The 26,068-nt window shown below is 47.0% G+C and overlaps 1 protein-coding gene across 2 annotated transcripts; it reads left to right on the top strand.

The window, feature by feature from the left end:
* Positions 1–650: 650 nt before the first annotated feature.
* LOC116949655 (cytochrome P450 3A56-like) lies at positions 651–26,068 on the top strand. Of its 2 annotated transcripts, none has more exons than XM_032967207.2 (14): positions 651–854; positions 4,114–4,231; positions 5,313–5,406; positions 6,424–6,476; positions 7,932–8,031; positions 8,870–8,983; positions 12,331–12,419; positions 14,467–14,615; positions 19,823–19,950; positions 20,869–20,956; positions 21,296–21,456; positions 22,296–22,522; positions 23,007–23,169; positions 24,030–26,068. In XM_032967207.2, the coding sequence occupies exons 2-14, from the start codon at positions 4,155–4,157 to the stop codon at positions 24,120–24,122; spliced, it is 1,536 nt and encodes a 511-aa protein (XP_032823098.1). In that variant the 5' UTR covers positions 651–854; positions 4,114–4,154; the 3' UTR covers positions 24,123–26,068. The 2 variants fall into 2 exon arrangements, with proteins under 2 accessions (XP_032823098.1, XP_075928533.1); XM_076072418.1 differs by having other exon boundaries at positions 651–917.

Here is a 26,068-nt window from a genome sequence, read left to right as displayed (position 1 = left end):
TGAGAAATGTGACGTCACATCAAAATGCGCAACTTTAAATAAATATATAATTATCTTTTGATTTAGAGCTTTCGTGACTGCAGGGATTCATATTCTTGGTTCTTTCGGTAAAGTCACCACGTAGAAGGGAAACAATAAAATAATAAATCAAAATAATAAAAATAGAAAACAATAATTTTATTGTTTTATAATTTTAATTGTTTCCCTTCTACGTGACTTTACCGAAAGAACCAAGAATATAAATATAGAATTGTTATTATAACAATACTAATTGTTATAACAACACTCCTACAACATCAGAGTGCAGCGCCACATTAAATACGCACTACAATGACAATAGTTTAAAGCGATTTGAAGCAGGTTTTATTTTCAAACATGAAAATATGATTTAAAGCTTTCGTGACTGCAGTGATTCATATTCTTGTTTTATATTTTTATTATTTTATTGTTTCCTTTCTACGTGACTTTACCGAAAAAAAACAAGAATATAAAAAATAAAATATGGTTTTAAGGGAGGGGGGGAGGGGAGGGGGCAGAGCTTTGTGACGTCATATTTGAGGGAGGTGGGGGGGGCGGGGGTCTGACTTTTCGTGACGCCGCGTGACGAAGGAAGAGAGAGAGGGGGGGGGGTCAAAAAAATCCTCCAAAACCGCGTGACGTCATATATGTACGGCCCCCTAAGTAGGGGAGGAGGACGAGGAGCAGGAGGAGGAGGAGGGTCGGAAAGAAGTCCGCGGTCTTGGCTCGCGTAGCGGAAGGACGCAGCGAAGGCGTGCAACGTGACCACGACGTGTGAGGCGCATCGGCAAAACCACGTGCGCACATCGGCAACAGGTAGCCCGGCGTCCCCTCAGGTAAGACAGCTCAGAACAAACAGCTGTCAAACAGCCGTCAAACAGCCGTCAAAACCTACCTACGTACGTATCGCTTCGCCCCGTGTTTCTAGATTTGAAGCTTTCGTGACTGCAAGGAATCCACGCTCTTTGGTTCTATTCGGTAAAGTCGCGTAGGTAAAAAAAAATTAAACAACAAAAAAAATCACGACGTTTCGGCCACAACACAAGCGGCCCTCATCAGAGACAGCCCGGTCCCTTCACCTGATGAGGGCCGCTTGTGTTGTGGCCGCAACGTCGTGATTTTTTGTTGTTTTATTTTTTTACCTACGTGACGTTACCGAATAGAACCAAAGAGTGTTCTTAAATGCGCAAAGGTGAAGTCCCTTTGCTCATTTTCGATTGTGTTTCTCTCTCTCTCCTCGTGACGGGGACTTTGTAGGATTGGCCTTGAGGTTTATAAGGGGGCACGTGGTGAACAATGTCTCCCCAATTGTTCCGTAATAAGTTCAAGGCGCTGATAAGGGGAGTTTGGCCGGTATGCACAACTACATTAAGGAGAGTAAGACACGCGCACGTAACCACTGACACTGTACACACACACGCGCACATCAACACACACGCTTAACCACAGCACTGTACCTAAACATCAACACACATAACCACAGCACTGTACACACATGCACATCAACACACACGCATAACCATAGCACTGTACCTAAACATCAACACACACATAACCACAGCACTGTACACACACGCGCGCACATCAACACACACGCTTAACCACAGCACTGTACCTAAACAACACACACACATAACCACAGCACTGTACACACATGCACATCAACACACACGCTTAACCACAGCACTGTACCTAAACATCAACACACACGCATAACCACAGCACTGTACCTAAACATCAACACACGCATAACCACAGCACTGTACTTAAACATCAACACACGCATAACTACAACACTGTACTTAAACATCAACACACACGCATAACCACAGCACTGTACCTAAACATCAACACACACGCATAACCACAGCACTGTACCTAAACATCAACACACGCATAACTACAACACTGTACTTAAACATCAACACACACGCATAACCACAGCACTGTACCTAAACATCAACACACACGCATAACCACACCACTGTACCTAAACATCAACACACACGCATAACCACAGCACTGCACACACAAATATCAACACAGGCATAACTACAGCACTACACACACACACATCAACACACACGCATAACCACAGCACTGTACCTAAACATCAACACACAGGCATAACCACAGCACTGCACTACCACACACATCAACACACAGACATAACCACAATACTACACACACATCAACACAGGCATAACCACAGCACTACACTACCACACAAACATCAACAGACAGACATAACCACAGCACTACACTACCACACACACATCAACACACAGGCATAACCACAGCACTGCAGACACACAAAAATCAACACACAGGCATAACCACAGCACTACACTACCACACACACATCAACACACACGCATAACTACAGCACTACACTACCACACAAACATCAACACACAGGCATAACCACAGCACTGCACTACCACACACATCAACACACAGGCATAACTACAGTACTACACACACACACATCAACACACAGACATAACCACAATACTACACACACATCAACACAGGCATAACCACAGCACTACACTACCACACAAACATCAACACACAGACATAACCACAGCACTACACTACCACACACACATCAACACACAGGCATAACCACAGCACTACACACACACATCAACACACAGAAATAACAACAGCACTGCACTACCACACAAACATCAACACACACGCATAACCACAGCACTGTAGACACACAAACATCAACACACAAATATAACCACAGTACTGCACTACCACACAAACATCAACACACACGCATAACCACAGCACTGTAGACACACAAACATCAACACACAAACATAACCACAGCACTGCACTACCACACACACATCAACACACACGCATAACCACAGCACTGTACCTAAACATCAACACACACGCATAACCACAGCACTGTACCTAAACATCAACACACAGGCATAACCACAGCCATGCACTACCACACAAACATCAACACACAGGTATAACCACAGCACTGCACTACCACACACATAAACACACAGGCATAACTACAGCACTACACACACACACATCAACACACAGACATAACCACAACACTACACACACATCAACACACACGCATAACCACAGCACTGCAGACACACACATCAACACACAAACATAACCACAGCACTGCACTACCACACACACACATCAACACGCACGCATAACCACAGCACTGCACTACCACACAAACATCAACACACACGCATAACCACAGCACTGCACTACCACACGACAGGGCACAGATACATAACAAAACATCAGCACACGGGTAGACACAACAAAGCTTGTGCACACATCCAGCTACCTATAGCACTGCATACCAAGGCTGTAATTATAATGTATATTGGGGGGGGGACACACATCCCCCCCAATATTCAAATATGCTCAAAATGCCCCCCCCCCCCCCAATATATTGCTATAAAATAGATTTCTGTTTATATGATTGTGGTCATGGTTGTACTTTATGAATCACTAATCTCTGCCATGACATACAATGAAACAAGAAAAGGTAAAAATAAAATAAAAAACAGAGCAATGTAATACAATACACTATTAGACATTATTGTAAAAAAAATCCATCCTATGTGGTAGTGAATTTTTTTATATTTTAGGCAGTAAATTTGTTTTCAAATTTATTTATTTTTCTGGGGGGGGGGGGGGGACCCCCCAATATTGACTCCATGGCTACGGCCTTGCTGCACACACACACGACAAAACAGTGGCACACGGGCACAAAGACAAAGATCCCCCGTATAGCCTTAACACGTGCTGTTAGCGAGTACCACCTATGAAGGCCGGAACGGCACACGAGGAATTGGGTGGCCAACAACCACGTCCGGGGCGCCTTTATCTCCCCAGAGTCTACCTAGGGGTGGCCCAGAACCGGTTCACATAATCGTCATTGGCGTTGGCCTTGAGCGGGAATCGGCCGCCGGGTTCGCAGTGCGGTGCGCTAACCGCTGCACTACCGCTCCCCACGTACACACAGACACACAGAGAGGGACCTGTTAACCTGTTAACCACCATTCATCATTGACTGTGTGCACCCCACAGGTAGGGAGGTTTCTGCAGTGAAGGAGGCAAAAACAAACGCCATGGGTGACCCTTGGTTATGGGGCCTCTCCGCCGAAACGTGGGTCCTCGTCGCCACGCTACTGGTTCTCATGGCCACGTGAGTCTTGCGTCTTCTTTGCGATGGCGTTCGGACGCATGGGAAGTGCAGTACAACGGTTGGGTACGCGCACGACGCAGGCGTTGTTTCTCGGTGACGGACAATGCCGGCTGCAACGATCTCAAGATTTGTTTTTCTTGGGGAGATATTTGAAATTCTTGTTTCGTTATTAACGAGCGCGGCGCTGACTATAAGGGCCGTCCATAAATGACGTCACGCGATTTTGGACGATTTTTTACTCCCCCCCCTCGTCACACGGCGTCATAAAAAGTCAGACCCCCCTCAAATATGACGTCACAAAGCTCTGCCCCCCACCTCCCCCCAAAACCATATTTCCATTTTGAAAGTAAAACCTGCTTCAAATCGCTTTAAACTATTGTCATTGTAGTGCATATTTAATGTGGCGCTCCACTCTGATGTTGTAGGAGTGTTGTTATAACAATTCTATATTTATTTAAAGTTGCGCTTTTTGATGTGACGTCACATTTATCAAACCCCCCCCCGTCACAAATGTCTGACCCCCACCCCCCCCAGGTGCGTGACGTCGTTTATGGACGTCCCCATACGTACATACGTGTGCATTGCTTGGGTTTGCTGTGCGGGTGGCATGGCCATAATCGCACGCACTGCTGTGGCATGTCATTAATTGCCCATTCATGAAGGAGGTGTGGCCCCATGGGCAAGCCCTGACAGCTTATCAACCGCAGCAGCCTACACACAACACTTGTTTTATACACGTTAGTTGCCAATGCAAGTGCTTAATCCTCCGACTCAGACTTTATTATTTCAGCCTGTGAGGCCAATTATTGAGCTATAAGCAGCTCTGCTGCAAGGGTGACCACTGCCCAAGACCCATCAGCAGTGGCGGCAATTACAGGAAATCATTGCAGGGTGGGAATATGCAAACTATACAAATCCAGGCTCAAACCTGCTTTGCTGTCGAGATCTGATGAGGCTGTACGAATTTCGGGTGATTCGATTCCAGGCGGGTGTCCTTGGTAAAGTTGTTTTGTGGTGTCATTTTTTTTCCACAGCCCTGCCTTCGCTTCAACTGTTGTCATTGTTTCTCTCTCATCTGCAGATATTCAATGTGGCCCTACAATTTCTTCAAGCGGCTCAATATACCTACGCCCAGACCATATCCTTTCATTGGCACCTTCCTTGAGTACAGAAAGGTAATTGTAACATTTAAACGTAAAATAATCCGTAAAGTTTTTTTTTGGGTTAGATCGCATAAATGCGTCGTTAAACTTGACACAGCCAATTACAGTAAGACCTTGGATTGCGAGTAACTTGGCCTGCGAGTGTTTTGCAAGACGAGCAAAAATTTTAAATAAATATTAATTTGATAAACGAGCGAGGGTCTTGCAATACGAGTAGTACGTATACGCTTTGTCTGCCGAGCGTCACGTGATCACAACTGATATATGAGTGCTTTGATATATGAGTGCTTTGGATTACAAACACGTTTCTGGAAAGAATTATGCTCACAATCCAAGGTTTTACTGTAGTAAGGTTTGTCACGTTAACAAAACGTGCCAATTCGTTTCTGCTTCAGCACACCAGTTTGTGTTGGGAAGTAAACCCACAGCATTTGCAATTCGATTGCCGCGACGGCACAGCCGGTGATCACAACAACCGGCTTCATTAGGAGATTTGCCAGAATCATGAAAAATGCTGCTCCAGTCTTAAATGGACGTAGTGTTCATCATGTCGTCTTCACGGTATTTACACTGTTTACCTCTCGCTAGGGGCGGAGCCAAAGGGGGGGCTGGGGGGGGCTTAGCCCCCCTGAAATTTTGGGTAATCGGGATAACCGTATATCCGGCTGCTGCAAAATGCTGGCTGCCACCTTGTGCTACCCTGCAGGCTGCCACCTTGTGCTGCCACCTTGTGCTGCCCTGCAGGCTGCCACCTTGTGTGCTGCCCTGCAGGCTGCTTGAGCGGCAGCCTTTCGAACTTACTAGCCACATCAGCGGCTCCGACCTATTAATAAACTCCGCGTTCAAATCCAATAAAATGTGTTTTATACATTTGTGGCGCCTATTGGAAAAGATACACTGGATATCTTAGAATATTGAAGTCAGCCCCCCCAAAGTCAAAATCCTGGTTCCGCCCCTGCCTCTCGCCACATTACCGCAGCGGCGTCGACACTTCGATGGCGTGTGTTTTATTCTTTTTTACGCCGCCAGGGCTGGTTCAACTTTGACATGGAGTGCCGGGAGAAATTCGGGAAGATTTGGGGGTGAGTTTTTTCTTACTTTTAAGCACACAGCCACTGGCCCGCATGTATAGAATACTCCACTCCAATGTGCATATACGTGTGTGTGGGTCTTTAAACTGCACTGCATCTACAAAACAGACCTCAAACCAAGCACTGTAGAACTATTAAAATCTAAACTTTTTTTTGTATTTCACCAGGTGAGGCCGACTGAGCTGCTATATAGCTCTTTTCCAGAAGGAACCTGGCTATCACTAATAATAGCTCAACGGAGTGGCTTATCATCACCTGAATATTTATCGCAGCCAATCACTCTAAACGCGTGATGTTGATTCTAAATGTAAAGGGAAAAACCCGGAGAACCCAGAGAAAAATCCACGCAACCACGGGGAGAACACGCAAACTCTAAATATACAGCAGGCGTTAGGGTCGGGATTGAAACCACGACCTCCTGTATATCAGGCGAAGTAGTTAACATCTCGCAATGCCTCTGTAGTGTAAAGGTCATCACACTGGACTTGCAATCCGGAGGTCGCCAGTTCGATTCGATCTCCCGGCACGGCGATTGAATCGACGGTGCAAGCTTCTTAGACCTCCCGGCCTCGGTACGCACACACAGCAGTGTACAGCATATGGGTTACACCACACTTAGTTATCGATTGGCAGGTCACGTGTGGTGGAGTAAAGTGTGGGTGCTCCCACCTCCTCCAAAGCGTCTGGCCAACGTGGAAGAGTAGGCCAAACACACCCTCTGGACTAGCAGGGCTCTCTAGGGCTCCCACTAGTAGAGGCTCTTCTGCCAGCTGTGCCATGAGAAAAGCAACTGCGGGACTCCACCTTTGCACTCTTTACTGCACGTTTATTGTCAAAACGAACACGTGTTGGGTGGGGTAGGAAGGGAGAGGGTCAGCAACAGCCACATCCAACCTTTGGATGGGAGGGTAAGACTTTTTTTTCTGCGAACTTAAATTAATGACCTTCATGGGACCCCATTGCGCCTTGATGAGGGTCCTCCTCGGCTACAAGGCATGATTGCTTGCTCACGTAATTTCAAAATCGTTCCCATGCCCCCCCCCCCACCCCTCAGGGCAACCATGCTTCTTTGCTGTGATAGAACAGAACCGCATTGTCGCAAATTCAGAGTGGAAATCCACCGTTCGCACCGCTGTGTGTATCATTAGTCTTGTGCGGAGGGGCATGTGGCTGGCATGAAATATGGCCCGCTGTGTGGTCTCATTCAAACGCTTTTCAAATCAATATTTTACTGTACCCTTGTTCAATGCAGACCCGGCCGTGCGCACACATTTGCAGCGGCTGGCCAAATCGCCTGCTCATGTCATACTAATGCGACAAGCGACGGTCAATATTCATGCCTTTTACTTAACACGAAATAAAATGCTGTCAGTTGGAAAAGGGAACAGCTGTAAAAAAAAATATATCCTTGGCTAAGCACTTTATTTCAATGTTTTTTTTTTATAGGATTTACGATGGCAGGTCGCCGGTCCTGATGGTGGCTGACCCAAGCCTCTACAAGACCATCCTGGTCAAAGACTGCTACAGCACCTTCACCAACCGCAGGGTCAGCCTCAACATTCACGTGGAGAGTTCGTAAAAAAAATCTACGGCATTTCTGGGAGGCTCAACGACCAGGAATCGGAATCTGAATATTTATACTGTAGGAATCCTATGAGCTGTAAAGCTCTTTTTTTCACAAATGAGTTATGAAGCATGATCAGCTGGGAGCCCCTTCTTCGCCCCCATTCATCCCCCATCCACTTCGATTGCATAGCCAATCCGGAATATCTGGTAGCTGTAAGAATGTTCTGCTTGTCTATCAGCTTACTTCCAGTTATGTTACTAGCCAAGCAAAGATATGCCCTAGCTGCTGAGTCAGTGGGGGAGGGAGGGGGGGAAAGGGGGCTTTGATATCAGAAGACACATTGATCAGAGTGGGCATTTGTATCAGAAATTTCTGTACCATTTTGCTTTTCGCTGCGACTTTCACGTGCGAACACAACCACAGAGCTTAATCTCTCCAATAATATTTTCCGGGTCGCTGGGAGACTGGAGTAGTCCAAGAGATGACACGTGAAAATCTAAAACTAAGCTATTATTATTTTACCACGTAATGCCCATTGAGCTACATAGCTCAACAAAGTGGATTATCAGGTGGAAATTTAAAGCAGCCAAATAATCTAAACACAGGCTTTCGAAATGTGTAGGGAAAAAAAACGGAGGACCCGGAGAAAAATCTACGCGACCACGGGGAGACAGAGACACGCAAACTCCAGCAGGCGGCAGGGTCAGGATCAAACCCACGACCTCCTGTATACCGGGCGACGTAGTTAACATCCCGTCACCGCGGCACCCCTATCCATTATGCAAACCTTTTTGGCCGCCTTCCGCTGTGTTCCCAGAACTTTCAGCTCAACGGGCCTCTCAACGACGCCCTCACCGTGGTGGAGGACGAGAAGTGGAAGCGAATTCGGAGCGTGCTCAGCCCCGTGTTCAGCACGGGGAAACTCAAGGAGGTAAAGACTGGAGCGCGTGTTCGCATTCGGAAGCTCGCGGCACGCGCGCCGGCAAGTTCTGTGCGCGAGAATCGCCGCCGTTTTGTATTCGTCGTACGTGATGGGCTCGTGTCACCTCGCCCGCCCGCCCGCCCGCCCCCAGCAGCCACTCGAGACGCTATCATTGACCGCAATATATCGATTCAACAATTTTACATATTTTATCTTTACACGGTGGGTAGCCAACGTCAGTTACTCTCTCCACCAAGAATAAGGAGGCAACGACTGATATATATTTTTTTAAATAACAAAAAATAACCAGGCAGTGATTCACCCCCGCGGAGATAACAGGATGAATTTGTCTAGACGGGAAAAAAGTGCGGATGATAGAATGCCATTCCGGTCAGACTTATGGGGAAACGTTACGGATAATCGCGGATCATAGGAAGAATACGGGCCCGCTGATTATAGGAGTTTCACGCAGACCCTGCAGCTGTTACTGGATAAATAGGAGTCGCGGATAATAGGCCCGCAATTGAGAGGAGTTCTGTAGGAAGTGGTTAATTTTGAAAGGTGCGCTTGGCGGTGTGAGATGTAGTGCTGATGCAATGGGTGCGCAGCGTTGCGACGTGCTGTTGCAACTCTTAGGGGCCGATAGAAGATTCCATACGAACCGGTGGTGAGTGCCACTCATTTGGAAACCCGCCACCGACTGGACATCTTCCGAAAAAGAGCTTCGTAGCTCATCGGATTTCTCCAGCATAAATAAAGATTATGATTTGTGCAACTGACAGCTTTAAAAGTAAAAAAAAAACATATATACATAACAGGCGGTGTTTCTTTCAGGTGACGTTCCGGGCAATGGGCCTACTTCATAGCACGTAAAAAAATGTGCCTCTTTATATACGTTTCCTTTTAAGGTCACGGTGTTATTGACTAACGTGCTAAGTTGTCGTTGATAACTGTGCTTGTGTGCACGACCGCCTTGAATGCGGCAGCAGCAGCAGAATCACCGGATAATTTGTATCATGTCAAATACGTTTACCGCACAAGTTGACAGTTTTAAAACGTCTGTGTATACGGTGTGTGTCGCCGCGCATTTGCCGCGCGCGTGTCAGTCGACAATGTGGGGCGCTCTTGCAAACGAGGCGTTCCATCTCAAGGGGACCCTCCGCAGTGACACATTTTAATCAATCAATTAATGTTTCCTTGTTTAAAAATGTGAAAATTTGATCTTGTAGCACTTGCAACCCCCATGTATACCTTTTGCGTTTGCTGAAAATACACCCATCGCGTAGCGCCGGAGAACAGACTGACTCGCAGTGATTTTTATACACAGCCCTTTACCTATCCACTGCTGGATGAAGGCCTCGCCGTGCCTCACACCAGTGTCAACTATTTGAACCAGGCCTGGGTCACCTCCCCTCCCATCTCCCCCGCCCCCTTCTCCAACTTACACTGACCATCATTGTGAAGTATAGTCAAAACAAGCCCCGTGATCGAATATATACGTATAATATTGTGTGGTGGTATAAGTACAGTAAAACCTTGGATTGCGAGCATAATTCGTTCTGGAAACGTGTTTGCAATCCAAAGCACTCGTATATAAAAGCACTTGTTGTATATCAGTTGTGATCACGTGGCGCTCGGCAGTACAAAGCGTATACGTACTACTCGTATTGCAAGACCCTCGCTCGTTTATCAAATTAATGTTTATTTAAAATTTTTGCTCGTCTTGCAAAACACTCGCAGACCAAGTTACTTGCAATCCAAGGTCTTACTGTAATTGGCTGTGTCAAGTTTAACGATACATTTATGCGATCTAACCCAAAAAGAAACTTTACGGATTATTTTACGTTTAAATGTTACAATTACCTTTCTGTACTCAAGGAAGGTGCCAATGAAAGGATGTGGTCTGGGCGTAGGTATATTGAGCCGCTTGAAGAAATTGTAGGGCCACATTGAATATCTGCAGATGAGAGAGAAACAATGACAACAGTTGAAGCGAAGGCAGGGCTGTGGAAAAAAAAAATGACACCACAAAACAACTTTACCAAGGACACCCGCCTGGAATCGAATCACCCGGAATTCGTACAGCCTCATCAGATCTCGACAGCAAAGCAGGTTTGAGCCTGGATTTGTATAGTTTGCATATTCCCACCCTGCAATGATTTCCTGTAATTGCCGCCACTGCTGATGGGTCTTGGGCGGTGGTCACCCTTGCAGCAGAGCTGCTCATAGCTCAACAATAATTGGCCTCACAGGCTGAAATAATAAAGTCTGAGTCGGAGGATTAAGCACTTGCATTGGCAACTAACGTGCATAAAACAAGTGTTGTGTGTAGGCTGCTGCGGTTGATAAGCTGTCAGGGCTTACCCATGGGGCCACACCTCCTTCATGAATGGGCAATTAATGACATGCCACAGCAGTGCGTGCGATTATGGCCATGCCACCCGCACAGCAAACCCAAGCAATGCACACGTATGTACGTATGGGGACGTCCATAAATGACGTCACGCACCTAGAGGGGGGGTGGGGGGGGGTCAGACATTTGTGACGGGGGGGGGGGAGAGGTTTGGGAAATCTATTTTAAAACGCCGAACAAATACTGCTACCTATAGAACGTGTTAACTTTCTTGTGTGGTGCTGTCAACTCGCAGGACGCCCGTTGTGCGCTAACGTTGTGGAGAGTTTGTAACAAATCGCTCGTTACGCAGAGACAAGGGTCTAAGGTCTGTCTCGCCTGAGCCATGCGCTCTTTTTCAATCCATCGTGCACAGTTTGTCGTCCTTCCCCCGCAACTCCGATCAGCACGGCCGGCTATGCACGGTGCGAAAGAAGTTCAGCATACAGGGACTCCTCTACTTACGAACATTCCACGTACGAACTTTCAGAGATACGAACAAATCTGTCCGTAAGTCCAGTTGCCTGTTCGGATCGAGAGTTGTAAGTTCCACCGTCGGGCAATGGTGGTGGTGACATCTACATTTGCAGAACATGAAGAACCAGTGGCATCTACATCTACAGGAGGTTATACAACTTTTAAAGCCATTCCATGTGTTTAGTGTACACGCCATAGAACATGTTTGGAATCGATAGTAAGTTGGACTTACGAACACATCGACTTACCAACAGATCCCTGAAACCTAACTCGTTCATACGTAGAGGAGTCCCTGTATATACATATGCTTGTGAACATTTTTCTCCAACAAGCTATGTGCCTTCTGGACCGCTGTTTTTCAAGAAAGTGTTTATTTAAGCGGGCAAACTGCATGCAGGTCTACGTCTCTCTCTCTCTGCGTCTTCATCGGCGGAAGAATCGGCCCCCTGACGTGCTGCTGCCACCAATTTTTTCGGTCTTCCTTCAGGTATTCCCCATCGTCAAGCACTATGGCGACCTGCTCGTGCAGCAGGCAGAGTTGAAGTGTAACGCCGGCCAAAGCTTCGATGCAAAGAAGTGAGTGAATTCGAGGAGTTCAAGCTCCCCGGGCCTCTATGGGAGGTCGCCACAGCGGTGGTGAAATGGTTTAGTGTGCTGGGCTCACAATCCAGAGGTCGGCGATTCGATTTTCTTTCTCCCGGCGCGGCAGTTGAAACGATGGCGCACATTTCTCAAATCCCCCCCCTCACCCAGCAGTGTTCACCGCAGCCGATCGGCAAGCCGCGTGTGGTGGGGTAAAATTTAGGTATGCCCAACTCTCTCCACACGTCTGGTCAACGTGGTAGGTGTGTGACGGTGGCAAGATGTTAACTACCTCGCCTGGTATGGAGGAGGTTGTGGGTTCGACCCTGACACCTGTATTTTTGGAGTTTGCATGTTCTGCCCCGTGGTCACGTGAATTTTTCTCCGGGTCTTCCGGTTTTTCCCTCATTCGTAAGCATGCATTTAGAGTATTTGGCTGCAATAAATGACCACACGATGAGCCACTTCATTGAGCTATAATTTGTGATAGCCAGGTTGCTTCTAAAAAAGAATTGTACAGCTCAGTGGGCCTCACCTGGTAGAATAACACATGGTTTAATAGTTTACTTCCGTAGAGGAGACCAAATACCCCTCTGTAGGCATGCACTTCGTGGATGCTGACTCAGCCAGCAGTGCCACGAGTAAGCAATTGCAGGGCTGCACCTTTGCCATTACGTAGCCTCTCCTTGCCAAGCGCTTAATTGAAATTTCAGAAAGCAACTTGGTTACGGGCACTTGGTCATGTGCCTGTGATGCGGTGGGCGAGATAAAGTTGTTTAAAGAAAACATTGTAAAATTGATGCATTAGCATGCATTGCTGACACGTCACCAGTGAAACTCACGAAGACATGTAAATATCGTTTGCCAATATTTGGATAGCCTGTTTTTTTTTTCCCAGTCCTGTGCCAATCGTTTACGTAAGTTGACGTTCAGTGTTCAGTTGCGGCGCATGCAAATCGATATTGAAATGATTATTTGAATTTTGCAAGTCAAGTCAAAGTGCTCAAATAAGCTTTGTGCAGCACTTACGTCCTTGGGCAGCGGTGTAAATTCCACGATGCTATGGTAAGAGGCCAGTCTTTCCATAGTCCACAACCACTGTTGACTCCCTACAATGGAGCCCTCACGAGATGGACCGATGCGGGGGTTGAGATGCTTTCCCGGTTGGGGGTTGAACTTACCTGGTATTCAGGAGGTCGTGGGTTCGATCCCGATCATGATGCCTGCTGTATATTTGGAGTTTGCGTTGTCTGTCTCGTTGTGGTCACGTGGATTTTTCTCCAGGTCCTCCGGTTTTTCCCCTCCACATTATAAACATACGTTTAGAGTACAGTAACACCTTGGATTGCGAGTAACTTGGTCTGCGAGTGTTTTGCAAGACGAGCGAGGGTCTTGCAAAACAGCAATTTATTTATTTATTTATAAATTAATACATAACGATTACTTTTATAAACGAGCGAGGGTCTTGCAATACGAGTAGTACGTATACTCTTTGTACTGCCGAGCGTCACGTGATCACAACTGATATACGAGTGCTTTGATATACGAGTGCTTTGGATTGCAAACACGTTTCCGGAACGAATTATACTCGCAGTCCAAGGTTTTACTGTATTTGGTTGCTTTACATTTCCACGTGATAAGCCACTTTGTTGAGCTATCATTTGTGGCCACTTCACGTCTGAATAAGAGCTATATAGCTCAGTGGGCCTTACCTGGTAAAATAAAAAAACAATTGTTTATTTTTAGTGTATTTGATCACCCCCCAGCCAGATTACAATATCGGAAACCTATTTAGGGAATTCCTATACACAGCTCTTCTGTCAATCCACTGCTGGATGAGGGCTCCCCATCACCCCTCCACCACCCATATGGGTCATGGGGGATATTTGTCCATAATTATTATACTTCACTGCACTACTCTCAACTAAACTATTCGGTTTTTTTTTTTACCAAGTAAGGCTCACTGGCTATACACGGGGGGGGGGGGGGGGGGTGGGTGGCATCTTTGTCTTTTGTTTTTCACCCCCTCCCCAACCCGCAGGCTGCTGGGGGCGTACAGCATGGACGTGATCACGAGCACCGCGTTCAGCGCCGACGTGAACTCGCTGAGCAACGAGCACGACCCCTTCGTCGCCTACATCAACAAGCTGACGAAGCTGGGAATGTTCAACCCCTTGCTTCTGCTCGTCGGTAAGGGAGCGGCCAGAGTCTCGTTGGCGCTCCGAAAGCCGCGGGGATTTCTTTTAGCCGGCGCCCTCTGGGTTTAAATCGCACCTCCGGTTGCCGCGGTCGGCTACGTGCGGTGCGAAAGAAGTTCAACGTACAGTTGATCATTGGTTATCCGGCGTGCGATTATCCGGCTTCCAAAACCGCTCCAAATGCTGTAACCAGTCCGGCGATCGGCACCGTGTGCGTGACAAAACAGGGTAGCTATGCTCTTCGATACTTTCGGTAAAGTCACGTAGGTAGAAAAAAATAATAGATCACGGACGTTTCGATCGCAACACAAGCAACCGTCTTCAGGTGAGACGTCTTCAGGTGAGACGTCTTCAGGTGAGACGTCTTCAGGTGAGACGTCTTCAGGTGAGACGTCTTCAGGTGAGACGGTCGTTTGTGTTGCGATCGAAACGTCGCAATCTATTAATTTTTCTACCTACGTGACTTTACTGAAAGAACCAAAGAGTATGGATTCCTGCAGTCACGAAAACTTCAAATCAAGAAAGTAGCTATGCTCGATTTCAGTGTTAAATATTACATACAGTATATTATACACTACATAAAACTTAAACAATTAAAATACGGCACGTATATACATCACTCCCTGATGCAGTCTTCGAAGTTAGAGTGGTAAGTACGGTACAGTAAATACAGTAACTGTTTAAAGTAGGAGAGTTATTTATGTCTATTTTTTATATTTTTTCATGCTAATTGCAGATAGTAAACGAATTTAAAACACAAAAAAACAACACCTGAAAACTCAATTTCATACAATAACGTGCAAAAATAAGCTATTTTAAATAACGATGATGTGATTATCCGGCGTTTTTCAACATCCGGAGCCCCCTCCTCCTTGAAGCCGATGGATAATCGATGATCTCCAGTCCACACACATACATGCAACCCCCATGTATGACAAAAATATTTCAACTTAGGCCAAATCTATGCTTTTTATTGTAACAATCATTCAAGTACACAAAAAGGTAGCTTATGTAATGCCTGCTCATTGATATTTTACACACAGTACCTTGGAGTCCATGGCCTGAACCTCTCATCCTGTTCAATATCCTTGGTTCGGACAAGGGGATCCTGGACGTTCACTTCACACAGAAACAATGTACTTAGATTGTGTCAACGATTTCCAAATGTTCCAATAACGTTTGAAGCTGTGTTAGATTATTTAGATGATTTTGGTGCTATAAATGTCCAAATGATGGGGCCACTTTGTTGAGCTATCATTTGTGGCCAGGTCGTTTCTAAAAAATAAGTTAATACCTTGATGGGCTTTGCCTGGTAGGATGTGGATGGTTTAGTTGTTGTATTTGTTTACGTGTTTGGGTGATTTGTTTACCTTGCTTGTACTTTGCACGACTATCGTGTCTTTGTGTTGTTGTTGTAGCGTTCTTACCCGCAACCGACTGGACATCTGTGAAAAAGAGCTTTATAGCTCATCGGATTCCTCCTAAAGTATAAATATTCTGATACTGATAAATAAAGGTTATCGTAGAAAGACGCTACATAGAGGTAGGGGCAGTGATAGGAGTTGGGGTAGTGATAGGGGTTGGGGTAGTGATAGTGGTAGGGGCAGTGATAGGGGTTGGGGTAGTGATAGTGGTAGGGGCAGTGATAGGGGTTGGAGTAGTGATAGGGTTAGTGACAGTAATAGGGGCAGTGATATTGATAGTGGTTATAGAGGTTGGGATAGTGATGGGGATAGTTATAGGAGTTGGGGTCGTGATAGTGATAGGGGTTAGGGTAGTGATAGTGATAGGGGTAGTGATAGTAGTTATAGAGGTTGGTCGTAGCTGGTGGGTGAGGGTCAGGGAGTAGCAGTTACAAAAGTGCCACGTGAATCAAAAACGTGCATAATTTATTGCTGCTCAAGCAGCAGCAGCAGCATCGCCGGCATTATTGGAGAGCGATCTCGCAAAGGTTCAAATGGGTGCCCACGTTTCGCTGGAGATTTACATCCGGCATCGGTCAGGTTGTGAGCAGGAGCTCCTACCTCGAGCGACAGCGCTGCCCGCTTCCGGGGCCTGAAGAAGGCGTCGTTACCCTGTGGCTGGCCACAAACGTGGCTCCGACGTTCACCCCCTGGACCTACCCACCCACCACCACCGGACCCCCGCCGTGCCGTCCACGTTTCAAAATTTCCCCCGCGCGGTATCGGGAGCCTCGGCCTGCGTCTCTCCATCCCCGGAAGGGATTGAGAGAGACGGTGCCGAGTGGGGAGGCAGACACCCTCACTGCCGTGCGCTCGCCGACAGGCAGATGGACGTTTTAGGTGTTGCCCCCCCCCCCTGCAACAACAGCAGCAGCAACAACAACAAAAAAAACGCACGGCTCTCTTATCAAAACACGGTCCCACGTTCCAAGTTCCACGCGATAAAACACGTCCGGCGCCATCTGTTTGCGCCGCGCCTCCCCGGGCCTGGGCTTGCGGCGCTGTGGCTGTAAATGTTTCTTTGTTGTTGGCGAGGCGGTGGGGGGGGGGGTTCATTTGTTAGCATGACCTGAGGTGAGGCAAAAGTCAGGCGTTGGGCTCTCAGTGCAAGGGTTATGTTGTTGCGTCAGCAGTCAGCATCGGAAGCGGACCTGGAAATTTCCCAAGTAGTGGTGGTGGTGGCGGTGGAGGGGGGGGGGGGTGTTGGCGGTGTTAATGTTTTTTCTCCAGATTTTCTTGCGTAGGGCCCTGAAGTAATGCTGCTGCAACAACAAGAAAACGTTAAACGAATATTGCATCATCCAAGATGAGTGCACCGGCAACGCCGTAAAACGCAATGGTAGCCAGGGGCAAACGTAAAAAAAGGCTGTGGTACGCTACACTGACATTGGCTCAAGTAAAACAAAAAAAAGGCCAACGTCTTTTAAGTGTCCCCGTGCTCATGCTTAGATGAGCATCGTGCAGTGCCCATTTCTCTCATTGGCCCCCGAGTCATCGGAAAGAAATTCCACATTCTTATGGCAGGCCCGAGGCTTCTCCCACGGGTCGACCTATATTTACGTCCCACCTTGTTGTTAGGTGGGTGCTGTGGGTGGGTGGGTGGTGGTGGTGGTGGTGGCGCTCTATCAGCAAAGCAAGCAAAAGCGTGCATCAAAAATCCGCTAAAAATTGAAGTCCGTACAAACGTAACGAGTTTCGATTTAAAGCTTTCGTGACTGCAAGGATTCATCTTCTTTGGTTCTTTCGGTAAAGTCATGTAGAATGAGAATGTGTTATTTTATTTTATTTTATCAATTAATTATTTTATTCTCATTCTACGTTACTTTACCGAAAGAACCAAAGAAAACGTAACAAGCTGAATAACATCCTCTTATCTCTTGTCCTGTCTGCCTGCATCTCCCTTCGCTCAACTCTCTACATCTCCACCTTATGTCTACATTAATCCGACCAACTTCTCCGCCACTTGTCTCTGTCACTTCTGCCATCTCGCTGGCGATCTTGTAAAAATATTACGTATTCCTTGTGGCCCGCGATAGACCAGCACCACCCACCGCTGAAGGGTGAGCATGAGGTGAGCAGAATGGGATCTTTTTTTTAAAGTGTTTTTTTTTTTAACCAGAACGTATTTCTGTCTCAAAAATTCAAATATGTATTGAGTCCCATCGGCCCGTTGGGTCTGTCGACCGGTATTATCAAGCAGCATTTGTTAAAGCAAGAAAAGTCTGGACCGGTTCCAAGCCTTCTGATGAGTCTCATCAGCAGAGTCGGCCCCGTTTAATAAATGCCACTGGGACAACAGATGTTATTGGTAAGAGCACACCGTATAAACTATGGGACTCCGTTGAACGCAAAATAAGCAATAAATCCGATGCAAACTCATTCATGCGTTGCCGGGGAGCACTGTGTCATAAAAGCAAATGTGCTATTTATATTTTTTGGTTTTGTTTACAGCTACCGATTTGAAATGGGTTCTAACCAAACAGCGGAGAAAGATTTAGCACAACTGTACCACCCGTTAAAAGCCACTGTAGCAATCGGCTAATTCGATCGTACATCAGCAACTTAAAATGATGGCCTTTGGAGCAGAATTAATTAATTTTCGGTACGCCGAATAAACCAGAACAGCTGTTGGGCCAATGGTTAGTTGACTATTTTCACCAAGGATCCTGGCTCACCCCTGTGGGTCTCATTAGCGTCTGAGCCATTGTGGATGTCACGGGATTTACAATGAAATAATGGTAATGGTAGGTTGGAAGTTAAAGAAATAAAATTTAAAAAAAAATCTCATTTGGGAATAACAGCACTTTCGTGCAAAGTTATCAGATGTAAAATGCCGACGGGGTAGCCAATCACGTTCAATGCGTACGGCTTTTTTTTGCGTTTAGTTTGTTGTCGTTTCCCTGCACTTCCGATTGGCGCGATAGCTACGTACGGTGCGAAAGAAGTTCAACGTACGTGCGTACATGCTTTCCGACGCACGTGGAATCGACGTGCCGCTGTGGGGTGGCATGGTGGTCAGCACGCTGGACAACGCACAGGCCGCCGGTTCTAATGCACAGTACGGGCGCGGCAGTTGACACAAGGGGGTCAAGTTTCTCAATCCCTCCGCCCGCCCCCCGTCCACCCGGCAGCTATGAATGGGTAACACCACAGGTTGTCCGTGGTCGATCGTGTTGGGGCAAGGAAGTGGTGACTTACGCTTCTTACAAGACGTCTGCCCAGAGTGGAAGAGTAGGCAAAACCAGCCTTTTAGTGGAGGCACTTCTGCCAGAAATGGTGTGACCGAGCACTTTCAGGGCTGCACGTTTACCTCTTCATTCACGTTGTCTGTGCTTTGGGGGTCGGCCGTCGCGTTTGATAATAGTACTCAAGCAATTTGTTTTATTTTACCAGGTAAGGCACACTGAGCTGTATGGCTCTGCTTTCAGAAGCGACCTGGCCACAAATGGCTCAATGAAGCGGCTTATCATCACGTGCAAATTTATAGCAGCCAAGTACTCTAAACGCACGTCGATTCTAAATGTGGAGAAACGAAGAAAAATCCACGTGATCTCCAAATATACAAGCATCAGAGTCGGCATCGAACCCACGACCTCCTGCATACCAGGCGAGGAAGTTAACATCTCTCCACTGTGGCGCCCCAGTAGCTGTATCGAAAACCAGGAGGTACAACTGTGCACACGCGTGGATCGGTGCGATGCTCTTTCTCACGTGCGTTTATCCCCTCGCGGCGCAGTCTTCTTCCCGGCCGTCACCCCGCTGCTGGTCCGGATGAACGTCAGCATGTTTCCCAAGGACGTTTTATCCTTCTTCATGTCCAACCTGCAACGCCTGAAGAGTGAACGTCGCAAGGGCGAGCACACGGTAGGTCATGGATCAGCCCAGTGAAAAAAAAAGAAAAAAGAACGTTGGGTCAACGTTGGGTCAACGTTGGGTTGGCTACCTACGGTCCGAAAGAAGTTCAACGTACATGCATAATGCCCACTTAGTAGTGCTGAGTTCAACTTGTACTGCACAGCGACAGCTGCCACATGGGGGCTTAACAAACGGCAGGGCATTGGAGGAATGATTGAGATGTGACGTAATGATGCGTTGAGTTTCGCGGTGAAACGTTTAGGCACGCTCTAAATGCACATCCGTACGTTCGTCCACATGAATAAGATTACGTCGCGAATTGTCCTTTCGTAGCTCGGCACGTCTCTTTCAGCGTGAGAGACTAATGACAATTGTGCACTGAAAAAAAAACCACACCGCGTCAACGAAGACAAACGGCCGTTCACGTTTCATTTGTACGCGGCGCGGCAAAACTCTCTTCCGTAATATTAATTAAGAGCCGCGGGCGTAGCGCGACGGCACGCATCGCGCATTCCGAATGTTTTTTTTTTTTAAATCTCCACGGTGCAGTTTGCAGACGTTAATAAGGAGGTCGGCATTCAAATAATCGTCGCGCGCGCACGCGTTCCCGTTGCTACGCCGTGCCGACGTTTTAAATCTTAAAGATACGGCTGCAAAGGGGAGACCCGGCTGCAGTTGTGCGATATACGTAAATTGCCCCGCGTGTGGCATTAAGTGATATCAAGGCCGGATTTAACTGCACGAACGGGGAGCAGCAATCTTGAGGGCCCAGTCAGCGGGGCGGGGGGACCAGGAGTGATGTGATATATCACGACAAGTATTACAATTTTGATATGTGGAAGCCACGGAGCGGGAGATCTGCCCCGCGCATGTCGTGCACGTGTGGACACCCATCGGTGGCTGTGATTCTGTGATTCCGCCCCACAGGACAGGGTGGACTTCCTGCAGACCATGGTCGATGCTCAGATTTCTGATTCGGTGATGGACGAGCACGGTGGCATCATCCCGTACAAAGGTAAAACGGCCATGTCCAATTTGAAAGCAAAACATCAAGCAAACGTAACAAAAATACTTATCTATTTTTTTGCTTTCATTGAAATGTACAGTGCCATGCAGCGTCGCATAATTCCGACTCGCTGGGGACTGGCGGATATGTGGTAATAGTCGGATATGTGTACGCCTGTGGAAAGTCCCGGTGCGCACGTAAGTCACCGGAGAGCAATAACAGCGCGCGTGGTTCTGCAGCGGCGGCGACGGCGTGCGATACGATCGGACTTGCGAGCGCCTGTACGAATTTACGGTTACGCCACGTGACCCGGCGGCTCCGTCCGCGCGTGCCTTGGTCGGATTACAGCGCTGACGGACAGCGAGATCTTGTCCCAGGCGATGGTGTTCCTCCTGGCGGGCTACGAGACGACGGCCGTGACACTCACCTACATCGCCTACAACCTGGCCGTGCACGTGGACGTGCAGGACAAGCTCCTAGAGGAGATCGATGCCACGTTGCCGCCCGAGGTCGGTCATCAAAAAAAACATTGCCCGGCTGCGGCGTTGCGTGCAACATTCGTCCGGCGCGTGTCGTGACGGGCACTGCACGATCCGACACCGTGTTCGTCCGGCACTCGCCGGTTGCCGAACGAACACATGATAAGGTCGCGCTCATTAGACACTAAGTGCAAGCCACAATATGAACCACAGTACCTCGCTGACCCTGTCAAGGAGCATGAACCATCACGCAAACTCCGGTCATCCTCGCAGCGGCGGCTCTTGGCTAGCCGTCGAACAAAGACGGTCGCCGCATCGCGCGCTTTCAGATGCGCTTCTGCGGCCGTCTGGGACGCTCTTCCTTCCGATATCTAGATTGAAAACGAATTTCTTTAGAACTGCTTTTTGTGTTTAGTTTGTTGTCCTTCCCCCCGCACCTCCGATTAGCACGGTTGGCTATGTATGGTGTGAAAGAAGTTCAACATACATCATCATCTCCTTATTGCTACAGAATTTTGCTACCTCATGTAGTACCAATTTTTGTCTAACCAGTGGACGGCATGTGCTCATGTTTGGGGCGCGGTAGTGAGTTCGATCCCTGCCTATGGCCAACACTGGTCACGATTATGTGAACCGATCCTGGGCCTCTCATATGTTGACTCCGCCTCATATGAGCACCTGGTGCGATGCGTTAAACATCGCCACTGGGGAGACAGAGGCGGTCGGGCGTGGTGCTGGTCATGCACCCCTCCGTGTGCCGTGCAGGCCTTCATAGCTGCTACTCGCTAACAGCGCTTACCCCAACAGTCTGTTGAAGCTATACAGGGGATTGGGGGGGGGTTGTTTGTCTTTGTTTGTGATTTTTACAGGAGGAGGTCACCTATGAGAAGGTGTCCCAGCTGCCTTACCTGGACATGGTGGTTAGCGAGTCTCTGCGTCTGTACCCGCCAGCCGGGAGGCTGGAACGTATTGCAAAGATGGACGTGGAGCTGGGAGGCATCCCTGTTCCCAAGGGCACGGTCATCGGCATTCCCGTGTTTGTGATTCACCGTAACTCGGAGCACTGGGATGACCCCACGGCGTTCCGGCCTGAACGGTAATAACTCACAGCCGATCCGACTGAGTCGTTTTTTCGGTTTGGCTGCGCTCCTGCACGTGGCTAACTTGTAAATCCAGCGCTGTGGCGGCAGCAGCGAGGTTTGGTGGATCATGCACGGATGTTGTGAAACTCAATTCTCGTGGGCGTCGAGCAGGTGACGACGTACACCGGCTCACCATGGAGAAAGCGTTGCAGCAAAGTGTGTGGACAAATTTGTGTTTTTTTCTGTGAGTGCAAAACAACGTATTTCGTGGCGACGTTTACCGGGAACTCCCTATAAATAAGGTCTTCATTATTTCCCCCCCCCCCCATGCCGTTTTGAAATCTCTCTTGATTTTACAAACCGTAAATGTGCGTGTCGACCACAGGCGCAATTGAGCATTGTGGAATGAAGGAACAAAGAAACTTTATTACGTTGGAGTTTACAGTGGAAGCTTGAAACAAGTCCCATTTTGTTGTTGTTGATCTCGATTTCGGACAGATTCAGCAAGGAGGCCAGAGAGCAGAGGGACCAGTACTGCTATTTGCCATTTGGCGCCGGGCCCCGAAACTGCATTGGGATGCGTTTTGCTCTCATCAACGTCAAGATCGCCATCGTGAGCCTGCTGAGGCGTTTCACATTCGTCACTTGCCCAGAGACAAAGGTAAGAAAGAACTCGGTTTTAAACAAGTTAAATCTTACCACAGTGTTGCAGACCACATGCAATTTTGACAGTTATATAACCAAAAATTTCCACACCCCCCCCCCCGCTCCCGCCACCGCCCCCACCTTCGTGGGCAGCGGCACACATTCACGGGCGTGAAAAGAATCTGCAAAAAATACACTTTCAATTTTCATGAACAACGTACGGCCTAATGCAATTTCCACTTGCTGCTGTGTTGCAATACAGCTTACAGGATTGTATATATATTTAGGGACGAGTTCCTGATATTTGGATTTACGAGAAAAAAATCCGAAAATCGGGTCTCCAGATTAAATTTAGGACGATCTGGAAATAAAAATTGGTTTTGGATTGACCCGAAGTTATGGCGACACAAGAAGTGACGTCACGTTCGTGGTGTTACTTCCATGATGCATTTCCTGCTGAAAACTGCCCTCACGCAACATCACTTCGACCAAACGTGGCTCAAAATGTTGTCAAAATTATTTAAATGTACAAAATGTTGACATTATAATGATTGCTTTACTGAGCAAGCCTTGTGTTAAATTTCTAAATGAAACGATGAATGTCTCCAGTTATTTCATTTAGTGTAATTTGAATCTGATATAAGGTCTGAAATCAGCCTTAAAAATCTAAACAAATCTGGTATGCGAAAAAACCCAATCTGAAACAACTTCACAAAATACATATACGTAACTTGTGATAAAAAATAAATGGTTCATGCTTTCTTTGAATCGCGTAGACAATCTCGACGTACAGTCACACACTCCTACTTTTACAGGGCCCAAGATGAATTCATTGCGAGTGTGTTCTGCATTGTTTTTCATTATTGCCTCTTGCAGATCCCGGCTGAAATTGGCATAAGAGGACTACTCGAGCCGAAAGAACCCATCATTTTAAAGTTTGCCGAAAGAAAGAAGAGCAATCAAGATTGATAAAAAAAAGTTTATTCAAAAGGAAACTAATTTTAATACAGAATAACTTTTCTTATTAGCTTACATAATAAACTTGATTACTCTGGCTGTGATATGGAAATTCAATTAGGCACTTCTGCTGTGATAATGTAGCTAACTGTAGGTCTGACTATTTACTCAATCACGCAGCTGTGATGTTGGCAGCGTTATTTTTTGTCATAATCAACTGTGTAATAATTTTCAGAGAAATTCGACTGCTGTGCCATTCCTGACTTACAGTACCCCGGGGTTTACAAATTGAGTTGTACCTGCGGTGATTGCTATATCGGGGAGACGAAGCGACATATCTCTGACCGAATTCGCGAGCACAAATCAGATTTGAAACACGGCAGAACGAATTAGTCTGCCGTAGCTGATCACTGTTACAACGCTGTGGGTGATCACGATATAATTTTCTCGATACCAAGGTTTTTTGAAAACCCACGGGTTTTTATCAGAGATTTGTTCACGAGGCAATTCAGATCTACAAACACAGACACAATTTCAACCGAGAAGATGGATTCAAATTAAGCAACCATTGGAAAGATGTTCTAAATCGAACTAAACATTAAACTAATTTTCAATGGTACAGTATATTTTTTAAAGTAGTGGTACCCCAAACTTTCGCAGCTCTTAAAATTCCCTTTTCACATCATCAATAGGTAAACTCCCCCTCCCCCCCTCGCCAACCGGCATGTTCACCCGCATGTACACCACCTCTACACCGTTCATCATGCTAAGTCGGCCAATTAAATGCTAATTTTTTATGCTAATTCCTTTGTCAAGGCACCTTAATTTCTCTCACACAGCTTAAAGGTCGCGGTCTGAGCTTGGCTGTGTTCACTCCAGCACTGTCCTCGAGACAGTCTGGTCCCTTCACCTGATGAAGGCCGCTTGTGTTATGGCCGAAACGTCGTGATTTTTGTTATTTTATTTTTTACCTACGTGACTTTACCGAATAGAACCAAAGAGTATGGATCCTTGCAGTCACGAAAGCTTCAAATCTAGAATTGCTGTGGAAACATAATCGTCTGACTTTTAAGAGTTTAGAAATGCGTTCAATAGTCTTGCAGATTTAACCCTGAGGTAATTCTGATGTACGTTTGCTCTTTTTACTCGGGGGAGGGTTCTTGCGGCAATGTGCGTGGGGGGGGGGGGAAGCAGTGGCACTGTAGTTTACGCGCTGCGCTGTGAACCCGGCATCATGAGTTCGATTCCAAGTCATGGTTAACATCAGTGACGAGTGATATCTCAGCCCTCGCCCCTGCCTCCACCAACCCGTAATGGCCAGTGTGGTGAAGTTTGACTAGAAACAGCCCCCATGACAAACACCGTGCAAAAGCCCTCCTCCAGCATTGGATTGACAAAGCGCTGTAAATGATTCGTCGTACGATAATTATTCTATGCCACATTCTAACGTGGTGGTGTTTAATAGCTGTGGTTGACAGTAGTAAATATATATGATAAACGTGATCTATGTTAGGAATACGGTTTTTCCCCCTTTTTTTACCGGCAACAAAACTCAAACCTTTTTACAGGGAATAATGTTTAGCAACATCGGTGGCGAGTGATAGCTGAACCGATTCCGAGCCTCCCGTCCCCCCTTCTCCAAACCGCACCGACCAACGTGAAGTATGGTGAAAACAAATCCCCATGGTACGCAGTGTGCGGAAGCCTTCAACTAGCGGTGCATTGATAAACAGGCAGTGCCTAATTGTACACATCAGGAATTGATGACCCTTGGAAATGTATGAGCACGCTGGTTCACTTAGATTTTTACGAGCGCATTGATTTAACATCAGCAGTCTTTTATTATGAGTATGTTACGTAAAATATCAAGTGTACCGTATGGATATGGTATTTCTCTTTAAAATGTACCGCTTTTTGTGCGTGCGTAATGTGCTTTCAATAAATCATGGTAAAATTAA

The sequence above is a fragment of the Petromyzon marinus genome, chromosome 37, assembly GCF_048934315.1.
Source record: "Petromyzon marinus isolate PM22_M1 ecotype Great Lakes invasive population chromosome 37, UKy_Petmar_22M1.pri1.0, whole genome shotgun sequence".
In the NCBI taxonomy this organism is placed as follows: domain Eukaryota; kingdom Metazoa; phylum Chordata; class Hyperoartia; order Petromyzontiformes; family Petromyzontidae; genus Petromyzon; species Petromyzon marinus.
Note: the sequence above shows the minus strand (reverse complement) of the source record. Positions and strands in the feature narration are given on the sequence as shown.

Bases quoted from the DNA above. Each gene is read 5' to 3' on its own strand.
- LOC116949655 (XM_032967207.2), top strand. From the start codon at position 4,155: ATGGGTGACCCTTGGTTATGGGGCCTCTCCGCCGAAACGTGGGTCCTC. The intron at 6,477-7,931 runs GTGAGTTTTTTC...TTTTTTTTATAG, and splicing joins AAATTCGGGAAGATTTGGGG to GATTTACGATGGCAGGTCGC. The intron at 22,523-23,006 runs GTAATAACTCAC...GATTTCGGACAG, and splicing joins ACGGCGTTCCGGCCTGAACG to ATTCAGCAAGGAGGCCAGAG.